The sequence below is a fragment of the Frankliniella occidentalis genome, unplaced genomic scaffold (assembly GCF_000697945.3).
Source record: "Frankliniella occidentalis isolate FOCC.00 unplaced genomic scaffold, Focc_3.1 Scaffold36, whole genome shotgun sequence".
Lineage (NCBI taxonomy): Eukaryota > Metazoa > Arthropoda > Insecta > Thysanoptera > Thripidae > Frankliniella > Frankliniella occidentalis.
In genome coordinates this window covers 684,891-696,105 of record NW_026267166.1, presented here as the reverse complement: position 1 = coordinate 696,105, position 11,215 = coordinate 684,891, and the positions used below count along the sequence as shown (strand labels likewise).

The window sequence follows — 11,215 nt, the reverse complement described above, 5'->3', positions numbered from 1 at the left end:
CCTATATCCTATGTCTGTGCAGAGAGTTTGGAGGATGCGGGCTAGAATCATCTCTTCACTTGACCACAAAATCCGGCACACGCAGAGTATAAAAAATAGTTAAATGTTCGCTCTGCGATACGACTCTGTGAGCTTTAAAGAGCAATGGTGAGAATGAGAATGAGAAATTAGAATGATGAGTAGGAGACGTTCAATAGAAGCTGGTCTGCTGGCGTGGTGTTTTGTTGGGGTTTCAGGGTTATCAGAACGCCTCGCGCTTCCCAGTGCCGGGCGACGGCTTGGATGGGGTGATGGGGGGGGGGGCAGCGGGAGCGGCCGCAAAGGGAACTCAATCTGCCCTGGACAAACAGAGCTGTGGGGAGGGGGGGAAGAGAGATGGAGAAGAAAGAAGCAGTGGGAGCGAGAGAGACCGCGAGCGGCAGCCGCCCTGACCTTCCCTCCCCGCCGCCTCTCATCTTCCCTTATCATGCCTCCCACTCGGTGAGTTCATTGCTTCCTTGTCTGCGATACAATATAACGCCACATGGTTTCGTCGAGAGGAAAAAAAGAGGTGGTGGTGTTAGGGGGAGGAGAGGAGGACGAGGAGGAGGGGGGATTGTCTCGCCGTGACAAGAAACTTTTCCGTGCCCTTTCTTCTCGAATTACTCTCCCTCCTCCTCCTGCTCCTCCTCCTCCTCCTCTTCTTCTTCATCATGTCCACCTTCTGCTCTCCACCGCGCTTTCCCATCACGTACAAGGGGCCGTAGCCCCCTCCCCTCCCTTTTGGCCCCCCACCCCTGTGCCACCGCTTGTTTCGCAAACAAAATTCGAGCCTGGTCTATACATAGAAAAGGGACAACCCAGGGACAGCCGGTCCACGTGGCGTCCACGTGTGTAGGGCCATCATCAGGGGCGCCCCAGTGAGGGCGCCACAGCATCACGGGTAAAGGTCATGCAGGACTACCCAACTACCCACTGAAAAACATCTCTGTAGATTTGCAATATTTCTGTTGTTGCGATCATAACAATTTACAATTAATAACGTTAGTTCAGGATCGGCATCGTAAATTTACGACAGCTCTTTCTTTTACTCGTCGAAGGAAACCAAGTCGGAACGCAGTGTCTCAAGAATTTCGTAACTAAACGCAATTTAAAAAAAACTGTAATTTTGCCACCCAAACCATGGGAAATATTCATGTAAAACTTGACTTCCGCATTGGTGTAGTCTAGACTCACCTCGTAGGCGTTGGTGATGTTGATGATCTGCTTGTTCTGCGCCACCCAGCCCGCGATGCCCGTGCCGAAGGGGATGCGCAGCTCCTCGCACTGCGCCTTGTCCAGTGCCTCCTCCAGCTCTGGAACAGCAGCAGCAGGACGCGTGACGGTCGGAGCTCAAGAGGAGGCCGCGTTCTGCTTCTGGACCAAACGAGTGCAGCAACTCATCCCGCGTTTCTCGTTCCGGTCCACAAATCAGGACGACTTCGTTCGAGAAAATCGAGGAAATTCATCCCTCCCTCCCTCCCTCCCTCCCTCCCTCCCTCCCTCCCTCCCTCCGATAGCTCTCTATGGCCCGGCGCGGCCGCACCACCGCCCGCCTGATTGATGGTGATACAGCTTTGCTGATGATGGTGAGGGTGATGGTGATTGCTGGGCGGTGATTTGGGAGAGGGTCGTCACTCTGGGCTGCGCAGGTCCACCACCACCACCGCCCGGGGAGGCCAGGTCGGGCGGGCGAAAGCGTCAGGCCCAGTGGGAGGTAATCCGAGATCGCAAATAAATAGCGCAGGCGAGTGGGCGGAGCGGGCGGGTAGGGCGGGGTGGGATGGTGGTCAGCCCATCAGCCCATCTCACATATTAGACCACCCCAACCCCTTCGACCCACTTAACGATTCGGATGCTGCAGCTGCTGGCACCTTTGCGTCATCCCCATCCGTCCTACGGTTTTCGCTGCTGCCAAATTGACACCCTGCATGTATAGAAAAAGAAACGTTTCTTTGTACCAGGCTCACTTTGTACACGTGCGTGAGACGAGATCAAATTTACTCAAGCAATGAGGCATTAGTTGTTTGAAATAATGCAACTTGAATCCCCTTGTTTATCGCTGCGGCTGTGTCTGTGCACTTGGATCATACCAAATTTTCTTGGGACTAGAAGTAGATTTTCTGGTCGCACTATATCACTCTCCCAGTTTTAATAAATGACACAATAAAGCCGTCGTCGGGGAACGCACAGACAGACTGACACCAGATCGATTAAAAACGCCCGCTGGGCGCTGATGCAACTTTTCCAAAGCAGAAGAGCGGGCTAAACAAAAGGGGGAAGGAGCAAATGGTGGCGATGCGGCGATTGTCTCTCGAAAACAAAATATCGGCTCGAAATCACTTGTAATTGGAGCGGTGGCGCTCTTTGTGTTCTCCGTCGCCCCAGCAAGTCAATCGGAGCTGGTGGTGCAGCAGCGGTCGAGGGTCGAGGCTGGCCAGCCGGCTGGGTCGGCGCCCCGTAAGCTCGCCGTAAGCTTCTTGGAAACGTCTCGGCTAGGGGACGTGGCCATGGTGACCCCGGCTTTACAATCGTCCCCTTCTCCCCTCACGCAAAAGGAAACGTTTAAATCGCCACATAAAAAAGATAAACTAGGCTTGCTTCCTATTTGTTTTGTTTGCTGCAATAGTACTGAAATGTTTCCTACGGGACAGAATAGTTCTAGGAAAAATCTGCAAACGGTTTTTTTAGTGCTTCCTTGCACTGCTCCCCTTTCCACTTACCGGTATCGACTGTTACGTCGAACAGTTTGGCCACGAGGTAGCGCTGGTCGGGGGAGCCGCGCGCCAGGAACAGCGACCCCCGGTCGGCGTGCGTGAGCAGCCCGACGTTGACCAGGATCTTGTGGCAGAGCACGTCGATGTCCAGCTCGGTGGCCACGTCCCGGATCAGCTCCATGAAGAGGTCCCGCTCGTCCAGCTGCTGCAGTGATCGCAGCCGCTCCGCCTGCCCCACCGACCTGCACAAGTCATATCCAGCAAGTTAGTTAACCTATTCTGCTGCAACTGCATACACATTCTGCATTTGGTTCTATTGTTATTATGCATCCTTGTATACATCTAGAAATCGATTTTTCGTTATTCGCTAACTGAAAACAATAACGCGCATAGGAAAGCGGCTTTGCCAGTGGATCTAGTGTTTTTTTCCCCTTTCTCTATTTGCTTTGCTAAAAAACGGAGAAACAAGTCGAGACAGCTCCGCAGTAGTAAAGCTCTGCTTTCTACCTTTTCGCCCTTGTTTCTCCTCCCTGCCCGGTTCGGAGAGCAAGGTGGGCGGCGGAGTGGAGTGGTGTGGCGCACTCTGTGGCATACCAAGGAGTTACAACCAACCCCGGGCCAGCGCCACCGCCTTACTAGCCTGGGCCTTAACAAGACAACGCCCCCTCGGCCCGCCCCGCCCCGGGCAGCGCGACTAAGCAGTACGGGGCTGTGAATTGTCTGCATTATTCATTGAGCGGCAGGCGAAGGAGGCCGTGGCCGTGGAGTAGTAAGGCACTGGCCCCGACATGCCTGTGCTCTGCTGAGCTAGCTCCTGTGCTCCGCCAACTCCTTTGCTCAGCCAACTCCTGTGCTCAGCCTACTCCTGTGCCCAGCCAACTCCTGTGCTCAGCCAACTCCTGCGCTGACTCGATGCGCAGGAAGGGCATCCCTATCCCGACCCACATACATCTCTGTCCGTGAAGTATATCCTATATGATGGATCCGGTTTACTTTTTCGTGTCCAAAAAGTCTCGTCGAATAATTTACGAAGCGCAAGAAACAAGCTAAGCTGTCACGGACAAGGGGGGTATTGGGAGAGTCAACATAGGCTTCGATTCACTTTTCGTTTGTTTCCCTGCTGTCTGATATTTTTATGACATGCTAATCGTTTTTGGGCCGCGGGGATGTCCTTTTTCCGTTACGAATCCCTTTCTTTCATGAGCTTCCTCGCCGTTCGCTTTTCCATTTCTTCGCATCGCCATATAAAACGTTTAGAAAATGTTTTCTTAGAAGGACAATGCGACTCTCTTTGCATTTATTATTGTATTGAACGCACTACTTTGGTTCTTTTCTTCATACATTGCGTGTTCTTCTCTTTTTTCTTTGAAGTCAAATTTGAAAACATTTGCGGTAGGCGTTCGGTGTTTGGTAGGGTGAGAAGACTCCTTCACCCATACCCCTGCGCGCGCGCGCTTCCCGGTTTGGGCGAGCGCGTCTTTTGTCGCTCGGTGAAAGAGAGAGGAAATTGTTGGGCCGGCTCGGCGGCGGCGTCCCGGGGAAGAACCTCGCGCCACCACACCTGCAGCTGCAGCAACGGAAAGGCTCTCCCGCCGCCTCGCCTGCCTCCTGCTTCCGGGAGAGCAAGGGGTCCGGGCTGTAGCATGTAGAGAGTTTGGGAGAGTACATCGGCGTTGAGGCGGATGAGACTTGGGAAAATAGGGGCAGAAGTCCTTACTTAAGAGTACAGGCAAATTAAAAAAAATAGGCCTCCTGACAAGTTTTAACGTTTCCGTTCCGTCTTCGTTCGCGTATGTACGTCTTGGGGCGTGTGGTTGTAGGTGAAGGGGGTGGCGGGTGTGAATCACAGGAACTTCACGGCAGGATTAGGCAAAGGGCGTGGGAATTCGATCGGATCGGTGGTGGTGTGTGTGGTAAGGGGGTGGGGGATGAGTGTAGCAGCAGCCGGGGGCCCCAGTGTGTGCCACGCACGTCTCGTGTCACTGACGCTGCCAATATCGGCAGTATTAGTTTTCGCAGCGCTAACCTAATATTCCTGATAGGGTCGGATGATCACGATGATGGTGCTCTATTTAACGGTCGGTATAGCCGAGCAGCGGCGGCGGAACAAACGTTCGGACGCACAAAAACACACCCACCTCTGCTCATTTTCTGTTTTGGCTCCCTCTTTCCCCTCTCTCCCTTTATCCTGTCGTTCTGCTGCCACGGAAACACATATGCGTTCGAGTCGCGTAAATATTCACACGATTAAAGCGCTCGCCCGGCTGCCTGCCACCGTCAAAACCACTTGCTCTGTTCGAGTATGAAATTGTCATCCGGCGTGGCCTGGCAGGGGAGGACTACCGACCTCCCACCCCGACCCTAACCTCAACGGCAGTGGCCAGAGAGGAAGGGGTGGAAGAGCTGGACCGCACAGGCGTGGCAGGGTGTGGCGAGGCGGCGTGTCGCAGCGAGGTGTGGCCCGATGGCGCGCACTGATGGTAAAGAGCCGACTGTCCCTCCCATTCATCTCTAATCAGATAAGTCCCCCCCACCCCCCACCCCCCCCGTTCGCGAGGGGAGAGAGGGGATGTGAGGGAGGAGAGCGGGGCGGTCCGGAGAGTGTCGGCGATGAGGGAGGGAGGGGTTGCTGGGGGTAGATAAGCCCAACGATTAGAGCAAACACTCGGCCCCGGGTGAGAGAGAGGAGGAGGAGGGAGAGAGGGGGCAGCCAGAGGTGCGTAGCCGTAAGTAATTTAGGACGGCCGACCTCTGTACCCGGCCCCGGCACCCCCCGGCAACGCCCAGCACCCCCTGGCACCCCCCGACATCCCCCGGAACCCCCCGGGCGCGGCGGTGCGCAATGCAATTGTAAAATAAATCACCTTCAGCGCGGCGACGTGCGGTGCGGTGCGCGGCACGGCGCTGCCGACTGGGGTCACGGACCCGGGAGTGAGCGCAAAGAAAGCGGCGGGGGCGGGATAATGGTCCCTCCGAGTTGGGCGAAATAACGGGACCCCGGGGCACGGCAGGGGGGCGGGGCGCGGCAGGGCGTTAAAAGCTCTTCACGGAGACAAACCTTGTTCCAGCGGCAGCGCCCGCCCGCCGTGCCTCGCGCTGCGAATGGCTTACGCGGCGCGATCTTAACGGGGGCGGTCCTTTCTACTGCGTAGGTAGAGAGAGGACTGCTGCCGGCGGCAGGTGGGAGACGAGAGCAGAGACGGAGACGAGAGAGAGAGAGAGAGACGTGAGAGGGAGGGCGCGCTCTTCTTGTCGCTGTCCTCGGCACCACCTCGGGCGACGCGACGGTGACGCGCACACGCACGATCCGATACGCTCCTCATGTCTCCGCTGCTGAGCGCTGCTGCTGCTGCGGATGTTTCCCTCCGGGGCTTTAGGGCGAGGCGTGGGTGGAGCTCCTACCGCCCGCCTCCTATGCTTGTTTGGGCTTAACGGTGTGCGTCGGGCGGTGCAGCGCGCGCGGCCCGACACACCCGGGGCTTAGAGCGAAAGGTTGGCCATTTGCAAGACAATGAGCCCGGGACTGACGGCGTCATCCTTCTTCCCCACCACCACGACAACCACCCCTGCTCGTGTCCTGCCGCCGGGGGCTGCGCCGCTGCCCGCCTGGAGAATCCTGGAGGGGCCCTCCTCCTGCGGGGCCTGAAGTAGCCCCTGAAGTGTGAGCCGCTGCTGGAGGAGCCTTCAGAGAGGCAGCCTGCAGGGAGCCCCCGGGGCAGCCCTCGGCCCTCGCTCGGCCCGGGCAGGCACGGTGCTTGACGGGGCCCTTTTGTTCTGCATTGCAAAGGCTCAGGGCGCTACGGACACGCCCTCCTTCTCCTCCTCCCCTCCCTTCCCGCACCGCATGAATATCCAATGAGCACCTCATGTGGCGCATGACCAGCAGTGCGCCAGCGCTGAGGCGGGCCAGATGCCCGCGCGATATATTTCACCGGCTTGTCTTGCAGCAGCGGGGCGCTGGCGGGGATGAACAAACAAACACCGAGCCACTCACCTGTTCGGGGACTTGGAACGCTTGATGGGGGACGCCCCCAGCCACATCTGGAACAGGTCGGAGGTGACGGAGTTCCTCTTGGTGCGGGCCTGCTGGCCGGCCGCCACCTCCACGCCGCCGTGCTTGTCCTCCAGGTCGGCGCCGGCGAGGGCGGGGCCTCCTCCCCCGGGCCCCCCGGGTCCCGGCCCCACGCGCACCATCGTGCTGCACGGGGAGGTGCCGCCCCACTCGGGGGACACCGGGGTGCCGGGGGTGCCCAGGGCGCGCTGCAGCAGCTCCGGGGGCGCCGTCCGCAGCACCCGCTCCAGCACCTCGGGCCGGTCCCCCAGCCATCGCTGCACCGCCTCCGGGGTGGCCTCCAGCAACTCCGCCTGGAAAAGTAACGCCAGCCCTCTTTTAGAGAACGGAATCGTCGTAAATTTTGTTTTACACAGTACGACAGTTAAATGTCGTAATTTTATGATTACCACAAGGAGAAGGTGACGTATGGACTCACTCTCAAATTCTTCCTGCATTAAAATTTGTGTTGTGACAGCTATTCGAAGTGGTTCATGTTCATGGGATGCGAAAACTGTCCTAGCAACGAAGGGGCGAAAGCATGGGATTCACCTGCAGCCCGCAGTTAGGACTGCCAACTGCAGCGGCGGCGCGGCGAAGGGAATGCCAAAACGTTCCCAGCTTCACAACAACCCCGCAAGAGCGCGCCACCTGTGTCTCCCCCGCGTCCCCTACGCCGCCGCAGTCGTCGGTCGTTTCTCGTGTCATGGCGCCGTCACCTGAAGATCATCGTGTTTATCGCCAGACTTTCAATACCTTCTCGGAGTGGAGCACTTTTATGGCAGTTAGAGCTCTTATCCCATAATCATATCCCAGAAGTTTCATATCATTTTACGTTGAATACTGCATCGTCTTTCGATGGCCAGCGGTTTTGGGCTGTATTAACTTGCCGGCCGTTGAGGTTAGGGAAAGCATTTCGCCCTTGGAAACCTGCATCCATTTGAGCCTGCTGTAATGTTGCACAAGTAAGTATTTACCTTCAGTAAAAGGTAACTGGTGCCTAGAATTTAAATACTGTTAATTTTTTATGCATTGCTTTAATTGTGTCTGGCCTTTGTGCACCTTGGTCCCTCCCAGTCTTTGATAAAAGTGTGTGCGTCACAGGCAACTAATCCAATGCCTTATTATCAGATGAGGTTGAGGGTTCTGCAATACACAAACCAATGGCTGAAGCAATTTGTGAGATGTAATCTAAAGTTTTAATAGGGTGAAATAGTTACACGCTCAATTTTAACCGGTAGCTGTTACTCGCTCACATCCAAATTATAAATTGAGATCTAATACAAAACCTTGTATTTATACTCCTTTGTATATTACAAAGCTTCAATTTAAACTCTTTAACTTTGAACTGTTCAAAAGTGGTTTATCTTACGAATGAACTATTCAGTATTTTACGGCGTGGCTCCTTTGTATTTGATAGCGTTAAATGTTTGGTATCTTAACAACCTTTGTAATTAGAAAATATTCTCTCTGTAGCAAAATTAAGCATGATGTTCCTCCTCACCTCAGGCTCGGAGTCTCCATGCTGCTGTGAGGCCGGCTGCTCCATGGCGGCCTAAGCGCGGCCCAGGCGGCCCTCGGGGGCCCCCCCACAGAGCGGCCCGGCCCGGGCCCTACGGGGCCGGCCCATGCCTCCGGGCCCTACGGGGCCGCCTCCCGCGGCAGCCCGCGGCCTCACAGCGCCCCCCACGGACCGCCTCCCGGGGCCGGCCGGCCCCCGGGCCGCCCCCGCCGCCGCTCCATCCGCGGGCACCGCTTCGCACCTGCAACAGACAGACAAAAACAAGGTAAGATTGTGTCTTCTTTTTTTTTGTATTTTTCAATCAATTCCACTTGGAACTGCACGTCGTAAACAATTTTTACGAGATCGAGAAGCCCGCAGCCCTAGTTACGCCCTCGCCGCCCTAGGCGCCCTCTGGGCCAATAGGACACGCCCTGGGCAAACAGCGAATGTGGGGCGTGGTGGTGGGGCGGGGCACGCCGGGGCCGGCTTGGGGCGGTCAGCCCCGCCACGCAGCTGTGTGCGGCCACTGCGGGTCACTGCGCCGGGCGCAGCGCGCGGCGGCGCAGGGGACGGCGACGCACCGACATAAGGTGGTCCCTCCTACGGGTGTGGGCGCCAGGCCAGCCCGGGTCAGCGGCGGCGGCGCCAGAGAGGGTCGAGCAGCGCCGGGGCTGCGACTGGCCCCGCCTCGCAACCCCCGCGCCGCCGTCGCCGTATAGAACAACGGGCCCCGCGCCCCCGCCCCGCCCCGCCGCGCCCCGCCCCGCCGCGCCCGACCCGCTCGCTTCGCTTGGCTGACCACAGAGGCCGCAATTAGCACTGTAATGATTAAAGCCAACCTCTAGCGTGGCGTGGCGTGGCTCAGTGGCGTGCCGTGCCGGGGGTAGTTGGGCGTGTGTCACATTGCGCTGACCGCAGTGCGGCAGGGCGGCGGGGGCGGCTCGGGCTTGCGGAGGTTTAGTCAGAGCGGCGAGGTGTCCGTAAGGCTTGGCTCTGCCCCCGCTTCCTCCCTTATTCCCCTCCCCCTTTTACTTTTCTCACTCTCTCTCTCTGCTCGATAAATCTCCCGTGTGCGCGTCGGGCTGGGTGGGCCGCAGATGGGCGTACGTCCGCCCAGACTCAGTGAAGTGAAGATTTTTTTAAAGAACCTTGCTTCTCTCCTGCCCCGCGGCTCCCACGCGCCAGCTTTTGAAGCGCACTGCAATATGGGGGGCAGTTTATCACGTCTGCCAGGCCGCATCCCCTCTGACCAACGCTTTGCGAGCTACTCATAATATCAAGGAGAGGGAACACTGTCAGCAGATTTCGTAATTTTACGATAAAATTCCTCACGAACAGCTCGTATTCTGCTTTTACGAACAATGTTCGTCAAATCCAAAAATACGAACTGTTCGCAGGCAATAAACAAATTGTTCGTAAATTTATAGACGCACATTTGTTTATAGGGGTGCACAATGACATGGCTAACTTACATATCTATGAAAAATTGCGAACTTTTCGTCATTTTAACAAGCATTTGTTTTCTAAGCAATGACGAATAGTTCGTGTATAAAATTTAACAGGTTTCTTTTTCGTCAATTTACGATGAAATCCCCTACAGTGAAATAAAAAGAAACTGAGAGGAAGGAGAGAAAATTGTACTAATTGGCAACGACCAAGAAATTCGAAACCATGCTTTTGGCGTACCTCACGAAAGTCATCCCCAAATGCTGATTCCTAGAAAGCGAGACAGAATTACGACTTAAGAGCGCCGAGCAGGTGCCTTTGCCCTCGGAATGTCGCGCCTTTGCCCGTGTCGCTGCGCCGCCACCGCCGCGGGGACGCGGAAAACCCGCTCAGCGGGGCGGTGGTGGAGAATATATAAGGCGAACCGCCCGCGCCTTCCCCGTAGAGTGAATGCGGCATCCTTTAGACGGAGCCGCCGCGGAACCCGTTGAGCCCCGTTTCCCAATACGGCCTGCGGAGGCGCTGCTGAGCCAGTCTGAGCCCGGGCTGATGAGGCGGGGCTGCGGGGGCGCGGGGCGAAGGTCCTTTCTGCTTTGTCCCTACGCCACGCCACGCCACGCTACGCCACGCCCGCTCTGCGCCCCCGACGCGTGTTTAGCCGTGCTGTGAGAACTTTCGCGCGCGGCCCCGATTGCGGTATTTGTGGCGGGGCGGAGCGGGCGGGGCCGCGCGCCGGTGTAACCCCCCTCTCTCTCTTAATATGCACGCCCGCACAATGGGGGGGCCAGAGAACTAGTGCGCGCGGCCGCGGATCCACGGGACGGGCGGGCGGGGCGGGGGTTGCAGCAGTTTGGGGAGAACTCGAAGCAAAGTACGCAGCTGGAAGTATTCCCCCCACCACGTCGTCCCACCTACTATCCCCCACACCCTTTTCCAATTTACCAAACGCGCGCGTTGCTTTGTCTTTGCTCTGCCCGTTCCTCCTCCTCACCTCACCCCCACACGACAACTCGAACAGGCCAACAAGCAGCAGGCCAACTCGTTGGCCTTCCCTCCCTCATTTGGTCGCGAGTTTGTTTTGCGTTGCGCCCCTGCCAACCAACACCTCTTATCTCCTCCGATTGAGCAGCGGAGGGTGCAAAATAAAACTCACGACCGGCTAGAGAACGCTAAAGTTCGGCGCCGAAATTTTGGCAGCAAAGAGGGGGGTTTGAGGGCCGAAGAGTTTAAAGTTGGCTTGTGGAACCTCGAGTAAAACCTCGTCAGGCCGACCGACGCTCATCCTCATATTCAGACAGCGGGCCCCTTCCCTATCCTGAGCACATTTTCTACCCTGCAGCTGGGTCTACACAGGGCTGCGCACACCCCATCACACCGCAATCGTTGATCTCTTACCGGCCCTGACCTCGCGTACGGAAGTTTGTGTTGTTCATTCTCATATTCAACTTTGTGGTCGCGATTCGGTGGCGTCGCGGGGGA

The 11,215-nt window shown here is 56.9% G+C and overlaps 1 protein-coding gene and 1 long non-coding RNA gene across 2 annotated transcripts in view; one reads left to right on the top strand and one right to left on the bottom strand.

Moving 5' to 3' along the window:
* Nucleotides 1-8,431, bottom strand: part of LOC113202400 (cGMP-specific 3',5'-cyclic phosphodiesterase-like) — a 16,613-nt gene extending 8,182 nt beyond the window's left edge. The window contains exons 1-4 of the mRNA XM_052266189.1: nucleotides 8,291-8,431; nucleotides 6,730-7,100; nucleotides 2,742-2,977; nucleotides 1,216-1,334 (exon numbers count right to left, since the gene is read on the bottom strand). Of these exons, the coding sequence (XP_052122149.1) occupies nucleotides 1,216-1,334; nucleotides 2,742-2,977; nucleotides 6,730-7,100; nucleotides 8,291-8,335 (771 nt within the window). The 5' untranslated portion in view covers nucleotides 8,336-8,431. The remainder of the gene's footprint in view (nucleotides 1-1,215; nucleotides 1,335-2,741; nucleotides 2,978-6,729; nucleotides 7,101-8,290) is intronic.
* Nucleotides 7,484-11,215, top strand: part of LOC127749154 (uncharacterized) — a 57,651-nt gene continuing 53,919 nt past the window's right edge. The window contains exons 1-2 of the long non-coding RNA XR_008011000.1: nucleotides 7,484-7,751; nucleotides 8,296-8,573. This is a non-coding gene — a long non-coding RNA (uncharacterized LOC127749154). The remainder of the gene's footprint in view (nucleotides 7,752-8,295; nucleotides 8,574-11,215) is intronic.